Source organism: Podarcis erhardii (genome assembly GCF_964252035.2).
Source record: "Podarcis erhardii genome assembly, chromosome: 12".
Taxonomy (NCBI): domain Eukaryota; kingdom Metazoa; phylum Chordata; class Lepidosauria; order Squamata; family Lacertidae; genus Podarcis; species Podarcis erhardii.
Genome location: NC_138513.1, coordinates 15,036,214 through 15,052,549, shown reverse-complemented (window position 1 = coordinate 15,052,549; position 16,336 = coordinate 15,036,214). Strand labels below are relative to the sequence as shown.

Sequence of the window (16,336 nt, the reverse complement as noted above, 5' to 3'; positions counted from 1 at the left end):
TGGGCTAAAGGTTCTGTACACCTGTGCTAATATAAGAACAGGGGAGGCAATTTTTGCAGCAGCAGCAACAACAACAACCCTTTCTGATGCAGCCTCCTGTGCTCCCCAAATTCTGAGGGACCCTTTATACCTTCACATTTTAAGTCAAATAGCCCCTGGCACATATCAAGCCCATATTCAGCTTACAGTGTGTCAATGGATTGGATCCAGATTCAAGACATGCATATAGCAGACCCACTGAAATAACTTCCAAGCACAGCTGAGACTGCAATCCTAACTCCACTCACCTGTGAATTAGCCCCACTGAATTCAATAGGATGAACTACTTCTAAATAGATGTACTTAGGACTGCTCTGAAAAACTGAGATCCAACTCAATGTTTCTCCCAGGATATTCTCCCTTTTTGTAGCAGTCATTAAGCTATAAGTAGGGGGTAGTTACCCTTTCTTGGCCCAAGGATCCCATTCAACGTTGACCACCCTTCTGGGAACTGCACACAAGCAGGTGATGTGGCCACCACATACTCTCTGCACACGTGTACAAGTCAACAACAGCCCACCTCAACTGATCCAATGCAGGTGATCAAGAAGTAAAGGTGCTTTGCATTTCCATCAGGGTGCTTGGTTGGGCAAGATTTAAACCTCTCCACCCAATCCAGTGCACTGTCCAATTTATTTATTTTTTCTTCTTTTTGCCATCATTGTCAAAATCAGGAGGGGCAGTCAGGGGGGGTCAGAAAAAGTGCCTGGGGGCCAGATCAAGCCCCCAAGCCTGGGGTTAACTGGGAGCTAGAGCCTTCATTAGAAGACTGATCAGGAGCCAAAAGACTGAAGGCTGTACAATTTCGCTCTTAGAGTTTTCTAACAGGTATAATTCAAACACTTGTTTCCCACAGAACTGAAAACCAGTTACGCAAGAAAAAGAGCTGCACACTGAATCAACAAAGATGGAATTCACAGGCTTTCTGCTGTGAAGGACAATATACAAAACCACTAACAGATGTGCCAACACACAAAAGCCTCCCACAAGATGGCAAAACCTTCATGAACAAAAGCAAATGAAAGGTGGTTTTATCAAGTCACTTCTTTTTAGCTGTAATAGTAGAAACAAAATAAAGATGAAGTTTATATACCTGGGGGTGAAGCAGTTCATTGTGCCATTGATTAGCATGGTGCATGGAGTGTTAAGACTGAACTGAGGCATTTTCAGTGGTGGCCACCCTATTATGGAAGTTCATCCTTAATGAAACCCAGTGCCCTCCATACTGATGGGAGCCTTATGCCAAGTTAAGCCATTGTGGTTCATCTAGCTCACTACTGTCTACACTTACTGTTAGCACTTCTCCAGGGTTCAAGGCAGAGGTCTCTTCCAAACCTAACTGGAGACATCTGAGGTTGAACCTGGGACTTTGCACATGCAAAGCAGATGCTCCACCATGGAGTCACAAGTCATCCCCTGATAACATTCTGGTGTAGATTCAAAATGTATGTTTTTCACACCTTTAACCTAATTTCATATTTCTTTTTCTATTACACATTGTTATCCATCTTATTTAGTATTCCAATATTTGAAACGAAACTTGTTTATTCTAATAGGAGTTCTGATTTTTCGATATAGTTTTGCAAGCATCTTTTAAACTTGTGTGAAAGAAAGTAATAGAAGTAGAAAGAAGTTGCAATTGAGTAGATTGGAAGTCTAACACAAAGGGTGAGGGGTGGTGGATGATGATGGGAATTATCTGTGGGATTGAGTGTAGGTATGTTGTAGGTATGTTGTAGGTATGTAGGTATGTTGTATGAAATGTATGTTTGTATGTGTATTAATATTGAATTATTTTAACAATAAAAAATTATAATAAAAAACAACAACAACAAAATGTATGTTTTTCCTCCACCAGGTATTTGGAACATAGTTGTGCTGGAATTTAACAGTTTTATTGCTTCCTGCCTCATGTTTTGATTGCTGATAAATTTTATGGAGATGTTATGGATATTTTAAACATTTTTATGGGTTCGTATTTTATTGTTATTGTTAGGGCTGGTGGGCTCCAGGAGGAGGAAGGGTGGCTTTGGAAAACAAAGAATAACTAAATATTTCAAAGCACTCTCTTATGCAAGGTGATTCAGCCACAGAGGCTTGCTCCCAGTACTTACCAAGAGTTTGACAGCAAAATGCTAATTTGAATAATGTGCCCACACCCAATTAAAAGTATCATTTACATAAAAAAACCTGATGGGTGCCAAACTACTGTCAGAGGGGCTGTGGCATACTACTTTTACAATTAGCACATACAACTATAAACAAAACTGAGTAATCCCTTCAGGAATAAATACTTGACACTGGGACCTAAAGCTATGGGTTTCAACCAGTTGCAGCTTCCTGCTCATGGAAGGTTCTTCAATCCAGGAGAGGTTTCCATGAATGCAAGAGGAGAAAGCAATTTTTGAGAGTTTCCCCATTCCCCTGCAACCTTCCTCAGATCTGGTCCAAAGGGTTGAAGGACCTGTTTGAATACTATGGGGGCAGCAAGAGAAAGGTAGATTTGTCTTTAAAAAATAAAAAACTTCCCTGCCCCTCCATTATTGGAAGCGAATCTGCTGCAGCAAAGAGCCACCTATGAACAGAGGGACACAACCCTCAAGAATCTACGCATTAGGCAAGGTGAGGCAACCGCCTCAGGCGGCAGGATCTACATGGGCAGCTGATCCCAAGGTGGATGTTTATTGTTCCCTGCTTGTTCCTGATGTTGATCCTCACTCACCCCTTCTTCCCTGGAGGGGAAGTGTCATTTTGTGGTTCACCTCAGGTATCAGAATGTCTTATGCTGGTCCTGTGCTCAGTTGTCATCAGCCTGTTTTGGGGAGGGGAGATGGGGGAGCAACTTCTGCAAATCTTGGGGCTTCTGAAGCCTGCTGAAACTTCCTTCTTGTGACTGGCTATGTAAGAAGTGGCACTCAAACTGTGTTTGCTACTAAATAGGATATAAGCCTTCAAAGTAAGAAATGAGTTGTTAGTATCTACAGGGGCACTACAGAGCTTTGAAATGCAGGCTTCCCTCTCCAGTACTTCGGAAATGAAACCTTGTTCATTTTTGCAGTTTACGTTCAAGGAAGAAGGGTACAAAATAGCTGCAACTCCAAGCCTGCCAGTCAACAAACAGATACGGGTGTCCAGGAGAAGCTGTGATGAGTACTCTCGGCAAATATTTGGAACTCACCAAAACCGCCACTATAATCCTATCCAGTAGAAGAGCAACTGCCAAATGCATTCCATCTCTGCTGATCCTCCACTAAAGCTATTCATATATTTCATACTGCATGAATAGCCAGCCAGTCATTTTCCAGCATTCCACCAAAAGGGTACCACTCTTGAAATGTTTTAAGAGCATAGGAAGTTGGCTGCAACAAAAAAAAAATCAGAGGCGGGTGGGATACTTTTGGACATCAACTCAAGCTGGGGGAAAGTGGCATCTCTTCAGATCATTGGAACATAGGAAAGTGTCCATCCAGCTCAATACTGTCTACTCTGACTGGCAGAAGCTTTCAAAGGTTTTAGACATGAGTCTCTCTCAGCCTAGGGATTGAATGTGGGACCTCCGACAGGCAGGTACTACTGAGATACAGCCTTTTACGAGAGCCCTAAAAGAGGAAGCCCCCTTTTTTATCCACCCACCCCAAACAAGCTTATGCCATGATACACTTTCAGCAACAAGAGGGTTATAGAACTACTCTTTGGAATACTTCCCTACCTGTTGCTTATTTGTCACTGAAATACACGGACTCTAGTCTTTCTCTAATGCATTTTTATTTCATGCTGGGCTCCCTCTAGCCACGGCTGTCCAATTCAAATACAACAATAATAATAATAATAACAATAACAATAATAATTTGTTATTTATACCCTGCCTCCCCAGCCACTCCGGGCGGCTTCCAACAAAACATTAAAATACAGTAATGCATCAAACATTAAAAAGCTTCCCTAAACAGGGATCCTCCTTTTCTTTTTTAAACTCACAACTGCAGGGGGAGGAGCAATCTGGATCAGACTGATGGCGTAGTGAGGTTTTTAACCCTTTCGTCCCATGCCATTTTCTCTTCCGAAAATTACTCTGCACAAAGCTGCTATTTCCCCTAAAGCTGCCATTTACAGCAAATTTCATAGACAGGACTTACTTCCGAGTTAATCTATCAAGGATAGGAGCCTCCCTGACTGTCTTTCACCTAGCTAGGTGGTTCTGAGTAATACCCCTCCCCACCTTCTCACTATATAGAAGGGTCTGGTGACTTCTGTTTCAGTGTATCTGAAGAAGTGTGCATGCACACGAAAGCTCATACCAAGAACTAACTTAGTTGGTCTTTAAGGTGCTACTGGAAGGAATTTTTTAATTTTGTTTTCACCTAGCTAGTTAGAAACATTTTTATTCTCCCAGGCTTTTGCCTTCTAAGGTCATTGTTACTTGTGAGCTCTGCTGTTGTTGCTTTTAAATAAATTTTAACGTCATGTGTTTTGTGCATATAATTGCAGAGGTGGGGCAACATGGCCCAAGAGCCACATTCCCGTCTTGGCAACCTTTTGGGTGCTACATTGGAGCAACTACCGTGAATTTTGTCTTTAGACAGTAGGCTAGTTTCTTCACAATCACACAACCCATACAAGCAAGCAAGAAGCATTACTGGAGTTCAAGGATACATTCCATCCAGGCAAAAACATAGTTTGGTGCACAGCATGGCTTGGGAGGGCGGTAAGTCCAGAGGACAAGAAAGAGAAGACTGGAGGGCTGCATTTGGTTCCCCAGAACTGGTTTAAAGTATTGTGATTTTAATCAGTTGTCAACCATGGGATAACTTGGCCACAGCTGCCCATGTGCTGGCACAACTGGATTGCGGCAATGTGCAAGCCAGCAACATCAGGGGAACGAAAGGTTCCCAACACTACCTTACAGACTTATTTTGCATTCAGCAAGAAGCACAAATTTCCACTTACATGTATTTGGTTCTCCACAGCCCAAAGTGCAAGGATGGGACATTATTCAATCTCCCCATTATTATAAAATACAGTAGACAAAATAAGGTGCATTTAGTCCTGTGTTTTCTTAAGTCTCCTTTTTATAGCAAATTCTGTCTCTTGCCATGTAATTAACTTTTCATTTTCCTAGCATAATGATCCCATTCCAACAACAACAAAAGATGTCATTTGCATTATACTTGACTTAATTTTGAGCACTGCTTCCTATAAAAGGTATTATCAGCACCCGAGAATTCATCTTTTGCTTTTTAATTTGCAAAATAATATGACTCTGACAGACAACTGCCACGAGGGCATGTCAAGAAAAGGTAAAGCAGAGCTAGAACAATTCTACAAAGTTCTACATAGCTACAAAGTTCGTCCTGCCACTGAAGTAATCTTAGGCTAGAGATGCAAGAAAACATCAAATTCTGACCCATGTTTGTCACATACAGCACTGTTTCCTTTCTACTGCAGTTAGTTTGGCTTTCAAAAAAAACTGTTTTCATCTCTTTGTCTGCTGGGCAAAATTTTAAATAATAAGGTACATAACTGATTACATTATTTCACGCCATCAATTTCAGTGCAGAGGAAATGTGATGCAGATGGGAAGGGGAGCAATCAATTACTTATCATTTACAGCCTGAAAGACAAAAGTGAATACCAATTGTTTTTACCTGACTGATTTGCCTTCCAGACATGGAAGCAAATAAGTGAGTTTCACCAATTTCTGCTCCTGTTTCCATATGAGTTCTCTGACACCCCTATGCTATGCATGTCTGCTACTTAGAAGTCACATTGAGCTCCATGAGACTTTGCCCCAGGTAAACATGTACAGAACTGCAGCCCTATAGTGCAAGCATGTGCATGTTTAATTGGAAGTCAGCTTCACTGTGGTCAATAGGGCTTAGTTCCTGGCAAGTGTGTGGAGGATTGAAGCCTTTGGCTACACTTGTACATAGATACTTACTTGGGAGTAAATTCCATTGAGATCTACGACTCTTAAATGTGAGTAGGCAGATGTGCATAGGATAATATAGTCACTTTTCAGACCTCGTCATGCCTAAATTGATGGTAGCTTTTATGGGTTAATTCTTTCCTCTAGTAAAAGCATTTTTATAGGTGAACCTGGAATCTACCGTGTCTACCTGGAGTAAGTTCCACTAAGCACAATGGAATTTACTTTCAAGAAAGCATGAATAGGATAGCCCAACAAAATATTTATACGAAGGATAGGAAACCTACGTGACACCCCGCCCCCGAAGATGTTGGACTTGCAACAACTCTCACTCCCCAGCCAGCATGGCCAGTGGTCGGGAATGATGAAGCCCAACAACTTCTGAATGATCAAGGTTCTCCAGCAGGAGTTGTTATGCATAAAACATATTCAAATACGTCAAATAAACTTTCAGTAGATGCCAACTGCCTGCATAAGACTAGAAAAAGAATACAATGAGTGTTTCAAAGGTTTACTGTTCAAATGCAAAACATTTTGACCAATAATACCAGCAGGGCAATCTATCAGTATATTTGAATATTTAAATATATGGCATCCATTTTCATATCCTCTATTTTGAAGTTATTTGTACAATTTCTCCCAATCAAGTTTAACCATACCATAAAGCTTTTTGTAGATGGGGTGAGGCCATAACGCAGCAGTGGGAAACCTATGAGCTGACCCTCTACATCTTGTTCAACTCCAGCTTTCATCATCACCAGCTAACACTGCCACTGGTCAAGGAAGATGGGAGTTGTGGGCTTGAAACATCTGGGAGGACCACAGATTCCCCACCCTTTCCCATAAAGCATTCAGTATTGTATATTTGATTGCTATAATCTGCTCTATAACCATAGGGTAAAGAGCAGATTAGAAATAGGATAAGCAAACATTTAAATTAGTGGCATAGTATTTTCTTATGCATGGCAGCACTGACTGCAAAACATTTCACATAATGCACATTTAGGTATTCAGTTAAGTACTTTTATAATGTGTTGCTCTGGGAGAGGGAGAGGATGCACATTTAATGTACAACTTAATAAAGTTCTGGAGATGCCTCTGCTGAATGAAAATATTGCCATATGAAATTATTATTCAGTCATGCAGAAAAGCATATGCTACAGCCCTCTGACATGTCTGAACCACCTCTGGGGTTTGAGAGCTTGAAAGCATCATCACCTTAAAGTCCCCACACACTCACACACCCCATACACTGTGAGCTGGCATATCTGAGTGAGAGGCATCTCTCTTCAAAAACAAAGGGACTCTTCATACATTAGATTTGTAAGTATATGCTTAAACATCTTAAGTGTGCCCCTAAGTACACTAAGCACGAATGCTACAGGTTGATGTTTGTGTACTATTACTGTATATCATGCTGTTGTTGCACTTAGGAAAACAAGATTGTCTGGAGCGTCCTTCCAAATAACACTTTGTTGCAAATCCAAGTTTGCTGTGGTGCAATGTTGAAACAATCCCAAACGTTAATTGTTGGGGAAGCAGAGAGCAAACAATGAAAAGCAAACTTGAAACTCTGTCAAAACCCTTTGAGAATCGTTTCCCACCTTTTAACCACACAACTGAAGGAGTCTCGTGAGCCACCTCTCTAATCTCTTTTCCCTACCCATGTGCAACCATGCATAACCTGATACTGTATTCAGCTAGAGTTAAGACCTTGTATTCCAAGAAGTTATCAATGGCTGATATAACAGAGGAAGATAACTTCTTGAGAACAAGAGTATGAACACATTTGCTGAAAGTAAGGGGGGTTGGCTGCAATGCCCAAACAAGCCAATTTTATTATTTTTTAAGGAAAGGGAGGTGTCAAAGGGTACATGAGTAACAGCCCAAGATTCTTACTTCACATTCTTGCCAGTGTGGTGTAGTGATTAGAGCATCAGAGTAGGACCTGGGATCCAGAGACTAGAGTTTACATCCCCACTCAGCCATGGACTCCAATGGGTGACCTTGGGTGAGTTACTATCTTGCAGTCTAGCCTACCACACAGGGTTGTTGCTAGGATAAAATGGAGAAGGGGAGGGAAACAGGTATGCCACTTTGAGCTCCTTGGAATAAAAGTGAGATTTAAATAAAATAAAAATCTATTTCAGGCAAGTTTTCTTAGAGCAAATCCATAGCATGCGAAACAGCAGCAACCTCCAGCCTGTTATATGTGTGATACCCTACTTTCCAAGGTGCCTCTGCAATCATCTCCAGTTGCCTGTTTCAAAATGAAAACTCCATCATGCACCACCTTTCATTTGGCTCTAAGAAGTGCTGGGCATGTCAAAGGCAGTGCTATATAAGCAACAGCACCGTTCTTTTCACGCTGTCCTGCGGTTTGCAGGCAACATGCTGCTGCTGCTGCTGCCTCTACCAGCCATTCTGATATGACTCACAACCTGCTGGGCTTGTCTCTCACTAAAACCAGCTCTCCTCTTCACAGCAAGGCATTTTCTTGCACTTTAGATGGGGGTTCAAGCTGTGAATAAAAACACTTCTTAGGAGCTTACATACCTCGATGGGGGGGGTGTCCTATTTTGTTTTCCAAAATAAATAGGTTGCTTATTTTCCTAACAGGGGCCTTTTTTGTTTGTATTTCCTTATGTCATTTGGATTTTCTCATGGATTTGGTCCCCCACCCAGAACAAGTAGCACTGTGAGCACACAAGACTTATTTGCCAGCTACCTTTGAATCTAGAGTCTACTGTGTTTTGTTATTTTCAATGCACGGTTCTAAAATATGCAGGGAAGTAGGAATATCAACAGAAAAGTATTGTATGGCTTACCCAAACACCCCTTCCTGTAATTACCTATGCTCTCTCTCAATTACAAACAAAGTCCAAAAAAAAATTCCCCAAGCTGCAAGATAGAGATGAGAACTAAACATCTCTAGAATGAAAGCCTGCAATCAACTTGTCAGTCAAAGGGAAAGTTACAGAATTACAGAATGTATTTTCTTTCTGTTTTAGAAAAGGGATTGTATCTTACAATAAGGCAGAAGAGCTGAACATTACAAACAGCTATGTATTCTGCCAAAACTACATCAGAATTTTTTTTTATTATTATTATTATTATTATTATTATTATTATTATTATTATTATTTTGCAGGCGTCCTTCAAATCCAGTAAAAATCCAAGCAAGCTTTATATGAGGCAGGAGGACATGTGAACTCCAGTGGACAGTGTGCTACAGAACAACAGAGCAGTTACAGTTCTGGGCATATTCTAATTTTGTTCAGCACCTCATGAAACCCACAATAAACAGTTGCTTATGTTTCCCACCACCCATAAAGGCAATTGTGCAAAGGAGGGATTTCAGTCCCTGGGGTGTCTTACAGCCTCACTCTCTCCTTCCCCATACAAAAGTAGGCAAACACACTCTACATGCTGACAGTGTTTCAGGAAGCATGGTGAGGATATGATGGCTGCATCCAATGTTAAGCCACATTCAAAGAAGGCCCACCAAAATGAATGAAAGTGACTAACCTATGCCCATTAATATCAGTGGGTTTACTCTGAGTAGCACTTAGTTGGGTACAGCCCGTAATTTGTGCAAAATGTGACCTGCACAATTATAATCAAGGCACAGCTATTTATCTTACAGGAAAATAGAACTCACTTGAAAGAATTTTTAAAAAAAGAAATCTAATTTTTGCTTTAGTTAACCAGTTCTGTGTTTGAGAGCTGAAAGGAGGTGGAAGAAAAATAAAGCTCGGAGTTTATTTATTTTTTAATAGCAGAACTCAGTTACTGTTCCTATGCATGAGAACTCCATGATTTCATGTTTAGGGTTTTCTCTCTCCGGCCTGGACTAGCTGGAAAGCCTGGGGCTGGATTTCAAGTCTTTGCAGTAACCACAGCTCACGAAGAGAGGGGGGTGGGGTGAAATTTACACGGTGCAGGAAGGAATGAAAGAAGGTTTTTTTTCTTTCAAAAATAATAACACAGCGTTGTTGTTGTTTTCGAAAACCCACACACCTCTGTGGATATAACTCGCTGTTGAACAACAACGCCGAACTACAACTCCGTGTAACAATTGCAACTGGAGAGATGTCAGCCTTAAGTGACATCTAACAGCCTAGCTGTGCTTTGCAACCCTCGGCGTGCATAGGCGATGAATGCAACACAACAGCTCCCCAACACCATCCTCCTCGAAAGAACTACGTGATTGGAGGGGGTGGGCGGGGGTCTTTATAAGTGGGAATGGGGGGAGAGAGGCTGAACTACAACCACGACGACCACTTGCCGGTTCCAAACACACACACACCCAACACAAAAACTGCAACAAAGAGTTCAGGCCCCAAAAGCCACGCGCGACTCTCTTTTGCAACTGTGTATCTCGCCACACCGGACTTAAAAAACAACAGGCAAGAACCACAAATCTCAGCGAAGAAGCACAAAAGGGGGGGAAAAGGAGCCATGATGTTCAGCCAGCCCCAAACTCGGCAGCTTCCCATTTCCAATCGCTCTCTCTCTCACACACGCACATTCTCCTCCTCCTGGATCAGTAACAGGGACGGATACAAGAGCTCTGGGCGCTTGAAAGTTTACTGTCCCGGGGCGGGAAGGGGGAGGCGGCAGCGGACGACGACGGAAAGCGAGAGGAAGCGATCCCTGCTCCCCAAAACTCTCGTCCACGCTTCCTTGGGAGACTTTCCGAATCCCAGGTCCAGCTCAGCTGACAAAGCTCCCAACCCCGGGCTGGGGGTGTCCCGATCGGAGCCCCGCTCGCTCCTCTGGCTCCCTTCCCCACCAGCCTCCACTTTTTGCCTCTCTTTCCAGCTCCCTCCCCTCTCCAGGAAGCGCCATATTGATCCCAGGCGCCCTCTCTCGCTCGCTCGCTCTCCCTCCTCCTCCAGCTGCTGCTGCTCCTTCGCCTCCAGCCCGTCTTTCCTGCTCACCTCGCCCAAGTTCTCTCCCCCTCTCCGCCGCCCAGCTCCCCCACCCCACCCTTCGGCCCCCACGTCGCGCCCACACACTCACCTTGGCGATCGCCTTCCTGTACCTGGTCACCGCTTGCTCGATCAGACTGAAAACTTTCATCTGGCCGTCCCCGCAGGGCACGACCACCCGGGTCCGGCCGAAGCAGACGGTGACTTTCATCCTGCCGCCCAGCGCGGCTCCCGGCCCCGATCCTCGGCCCGCCGCTTCCCGGAGCCCGCTGCTGCTGCTGCTGCTGCTACGCGCAGATCGGCGGCAGCGCGGAGGGAGACGAGCGCCGCTCGGCTGGCCCTTCGCGCTTCCCCGCTTCCGCGCCCGGCCAGCAGCGCCAAGCGGGAGCCCGGCCCGAGGGCGGGCGGCTGGCGGAGCCTGCAGCTACCAAGTCGGCGGAGTCCCGTGGCGGCGCGAAGGGGGAGGCCCGGGCGGGCGCCCGTTCACATGCTGCGGGGGGAGGAGGAGCGGGGCGCCGCCGCTGTCGCCAGCGCTAAGCAGGCATGCTCGCTCCTCGCTCGCTCGCTCGCTGCTCGCCCGCTCCCTTCCTGGCGCGCCAGCCGCTGCCTCTGGCCACCTGTTCGGCGTCTCCTCCTGCGCGCAGCTAGGCGGCGGCTTGCCTCACTCCTGCGACACGGGAAGGGCCGGGCTGTCTCCCCGCGAAGGCCGTGCAGGGCATTGCTCTTCGCCAGTCGCTCTCCAAGGCTCCCCCCCCACCCAGCCCCGTTAAGGGGTCGGATGCATGGCCAGGCGCACTAGGTATCCGCCAGCTCTCTTCTTCTTTTCTCGGAGAGTTGGTTGTTTTCCACCTTCCCACCACTTTGAAAGTTTTGCTCTACTTCCTGGCTGTTTGCTTTCCCGCTATCAGCTTTATTCCGGAGTAACTTTCGTCTTGCAAACCGTCTCCTTGCCCAGGGAGGCCGCAGCCCTAAATGGGGTGGGTGCTGGGGCGCCAGGCCTCTCCGCCTTGGTGGAATTAAGTGAGCACTCAGCAGTTGTGGCTCCAGAGATTGGGTGATCCGCAACAGATGCGCAGCCCCAGCTGGTTCGGGTTACTCGGTGGGAAATGTGCGCAGCGTTAGGAGAGGAGTAAGGCTGCCGGCCCATGCTTACTTTCCACTGAGAGCAACAGCAGGATTCTGTGCATGTTGACGCACAAGGAGACTGTGGTCGGGAAGTAAGTGGGTTTAGGATTGCAGACTTCGTCTCCTCAAAGCATCCCTTCAGACTGGTTTTTTGTAAGTGTATTTTGCAACATCCCAATTTATACAGAAGTAGTACATTAGTGGTGGATTTATGCCAAACCATCCATGCATCCACTTTATTAGTTGTTCTGTGATACTTCCTCTGCATCATCGCATTATTGCCATCTAGAGGGGCACTCTTATGCTATAGCATCACAAAAGTGGAGCACTTGTGGGATAAAAAATGTGCAGGTTCTCAGCAGAGAGTTATGGCGTGTGCACTGGTGCACAGCAGCATGTCCACCCTGAAACTTTTGCAGTTGCAAACAGCATTGGAAGCATAAACCTGTAGCTACCAGAAGATAAAGTGGCTCCTCCTGCCACTCACCATCTGGCCCGGGGCGGGGCCTGAAGGCCCATAAGGACTGCTGTGCTCTGCTGCCCAGGAGGACTCTCCTGTTGGGTGTCTGAGGGCCCTGCTCCTCCTGCCACTCACCATCTGGCCCGGGGCGGGGCCTGAAGGCCCATAAGGACTGCTGTGCTCTGCTGCCCAGGAGCACTCTCCTGTTGGGTGTCTGAGGGCCCTGCTCCTCCTGCCACTCACCATCTGGCCCGGGGCGGGGCCTGAAGGCCCATAAGGACTGCTGTGCTCTGCTGCCCAGGAGGACTCTCCTGTTGGGTGTCTGAGGGCCCTGCTCCTCCTGCCACTCACCATCTGGCCCGGGGCGGGGCCTGACAGGCCTCACAGGGACGATTGCTGTCACTGCTGCTGCGGCCCAGGGGGATCCGGAGGGGTGCAGAGTTCTTTTTAAAATGTTTTAAAATTTTCCTTTTCCTTTTTATTTCTTTATTATTATTATTATTATTGTATATGCAGGGGTGGGGTGGGGGTGGGATGGATGTTTAGTTGGGAATTTGTTTGATTTTGATGGATTGTAATTTTTACAGTTTTTTATTTGTATTGTTTTTTGGGGTTTCTTTTTTGTTTTGTTTTCATTGTTTTAATGCCTTATTTTGTTTTTAAGGGGAGGGGTCAGGGCTGCCGGGGAGTGGGTCCCAGCCAACAAAATGGCTGCGGCATGTTCCACAGGGGGGGATGCGTTGGGACAACCGATCTCAGTGATCTCGGGTAGGAGGAGGAGTTACGCTAAGACCAGACCATGTCATTACAGAGAAGGCAGGTTTAGTCGTTGTCTGAGGACTATCCGTGCCTCCAGGTCTGGTCCTGACCAGATGGATACTAGAATCAGCAAGGGATACCCACATGACCTGAAGGTGCTGCTGTGCAATGCCAGGTCAATGATTCATAAGACCACTGCCATCCATGACCTGATCATGGATGGAGGATTTGACCTGGCATGTGTAACAGAGACTTGGTTGAATGAAGCAGATGGGCCTGTTCTTGCCGCTGCTTGTCCACCAGGTTTCTCTTATGCACAGCAACCCAGGCCTTGTGGGCGGGGAGGGGGGGTTGCAGTGATTTTTAGGAAGTCATTAGTTTGCACCAGGCGTCCTATTGGGAAGACCCAGTTCTCTGCGTGCATGTTCTGGAAGTTGGGCAATAGGGGCAGTACAGGATTCCTTTTGGTGTACCGACCTCCCCGCTGCACCAAGGATTCCCTGCCCGAGCTGCTTCAGGTCGTGGCGGATGTTCTCCTGGAGACGCCTAGTTTGGTTGTCCTAGGGGATTTTAATATCCATGCCGACACGACCTTACAAGGGGCCGCTTGGGACTTCGTGGAAAGCATGGCCTCCATGGGGCTGTCCCTGAATAAGTTTGGCCCAACCCATAGCCGCGGACATGCCTTGGACCTGGTGTTTACCTCTACGGATGTTGGTGATCTGACACTAACTAAAAGTGAAACAAAAGAAGTGCCATGGTCAGATCACTTCCTGGTGCAACTGGACTTCTCCGCGACCCTTCCCCTCTGCAGGGAGGTGGGACCGATTCGGATGGTCCGCCCCCGCCACTTAATGGATCCAAATGGTTTCCAGAGAGTGGTAGGGGATGCTTTATCCCATGTTGATGGCCTTTCACCTGATTCCCTGGTGGCCCGCTGGAATGTGGAGTTAACCAGGGCTATTGACTGTTTGGCTCCGAAGCGCCCTCTCCGATTGCATGGAGCCCGGAGAGCCCCGTGGTTTTCCACGGATCTGAGGGCAATGAAACAATCGTTGAGACAGCTAGAGCGCCGGTGGCGGATAACTCATTCTGAAGCTGACCGGACACAGGTTAGAGCTCAATGTCGAGCCTACCAAGTGGCGGTAGCGACGGCGAAGAAAACTTTCTTCGCCGCCTCTATTGCATCTGCAGAAAACAGCAGCAGGAGACTTTTTCAGGTGGTCCGCAATTTAGCGGAACCACCTGCTACATCGGGGCCCAGTACGGGCCACATGATCTCCTGCAATGATTTTGCAAAGTTTTTTGCAGATAAAGTCGCTCAGATTCGGGAAGAGGTAGACGCCACCGTGGGAGCAGGGCCGGGGCGGGAGAGTGCTAGAGTCCTGTCTAGTCAAATTGCATGGGATCAATTCCAATCTGTTACCACCGAGGATGTGGACAGGCTGCTTGGACGAGTGAAACCAACCACCTGTCTCCTTGATCCTTGCCCATCCTGGCTTATAAAAGCTAGCCGGGAAGGACTGGGTGATGGGCTTCGTGGGGTGGTGAATGCTTCCCTCCGTGAGGGAGCCTTCCCAGACCCGCTGAAAGAGGCGGTTATCAAACCACTTCTTAAAAAACCATCTTTAGATGCGGCCACGATGGCCAACTATCGCCCAGTCTCAAATCTTCCATTCTTGGGCAAGGTGATTGAGCGAGTGGTTGCTGAACAACTCCAGGCACGCCTGGAAGAAGCAGACCATTTGGATCCCTTCCAGTCGGGATTCAGGCCTCATCATGGGACTGAAACTGCCTTGGTCGCACTGGTTGATGATCTCCGGCGGACCAGGGACAAAGGTGAGAGCTGTTTCCTGGTTCTGCTGGATCTCTCAGCGGCGTTTGATACCATCGACCATAACATCCTTCTGGACCGTCTTGAGGGGCTGGGAGCTGGGGGCACTGTCATACAGTGGTTCCGCTCCTTCCTCCTGGGCCGTGTTCAGAAAGTGGTGGTGGGGGATGAGTGTTCAGACCCCTGGGCTCTCACTTGTGGGGTGCCTCAGGGTTCTGTCCTCTTCCCCATGCTTTTCAACATCTACATGCAGCCGCTGGGAGAGATCATCAGGGGGTTTGGGCTGGGTGTTCATCAGTATGCGGATGATACCCAGCTCTACCTCTCTTTCAAATCAGAACCAGTGAAGGCGGTGATGGTCCTGTGTGAGTGTCTGGAGGCGGTTGGAGGATGGATGGCGGCTAACAGATTGAGATTGAATCCTGACAAGACAGAAGTACTGTTTCTGGGGGACAGGAGGCGGGCAGGTGTGGAGGACTCCCTGGTCCTGAATGGGGTACCTGTGCCCCGAAGGACCAGGTGTGCAGCCTGGGAGTCATTTTGGACTCACAGCTATCCATGGAGGCACAGGTTAAATCCGTGTCCAGGGCAGCTGTGTACCAGCTCCATCTGGTACGCAGGCTGAGACCCTATCTGCCTGCGGACTGCCTCGCCAGAGTGGTGCATGCTCTGGTTATCTCCCGCTTGGACTACTGCAATGCACTCTACGTGGGGCTACCTTTGAAGGTGACCCGGAAACTACAACTAATCCAGAACGCAGCAGCCAGACTGGTGACAGGGAACGGCCGCCGAGACCATATAACACCGGTCTTGAAAGACCTACATTGGCTCCCAGTACGTTTCCGAGCACAATTCAAAGTGTTGGTGCTGACCTTTAAAGCCCTAAACGGCCTCGGTCCAGTATACCTGAAGGAGCGTCTCCACCCCCATCGTTCTACCCGGACACTGAGGTCCAGCACCGAGGGCCTTCTGGCGGTTCCCTCACTGCGAGAAGTCAAGTTACAGGGAACCAGGCAGAGGGCCTTCTCGGTAGTGGCGCCCTCCCTGTGGAATGCCCTCCCACCAGATGTCAAAGAGAACAACAACTACCAGACTTTTAGAAGACATCTGAAGGCAGCCCTGTTTAGGGATGCTTTTAATGTTTGATGTATCATAGTATTTTAATATTCTTTTGGAAGCCGTCCAGAGTGGCTGGGGAGGCCCAGCCAGATGGGCGGGGTATAAATAATAAATTATTATTATTATTATTATTATAAAGCACT

At 46.9% G+C, this 16,336-nt stretch overlaps 1 protein-coding gene across 3 annotated transcripts in view; it reads right to left on the bottom strand.

The window, feature by feature from the left end:
• Positions 1 to 11,255, bottom strand: part of PARD3 (par-3 family cell polarity regulator) — a 550,835-nt gene extending 539,580 nt beyond the window's left edge. For 2 of the 3 annotated variants that reach the window (XM_081834186.1, XM_081834187.1), the window contains exon 1: positions 10,988 to 11,250. In XM_081834186.1, coding sequence (XP_081690312.1) covers positions 10,988 to 11,107 — 120 coding nt within the window. In that variant the 5' untranslated portion in view covers positions 11,108 to 11,250. Of the gene's footprint in view, positions 1 to 10,987 lie in introns of all 3 variants that reach the window. The other variant, XM_081834189.1, reaches the window with a different exon arrangement.
• Positions 11,256 to 16,336: the final 5,081 nt, after the last annotated feature.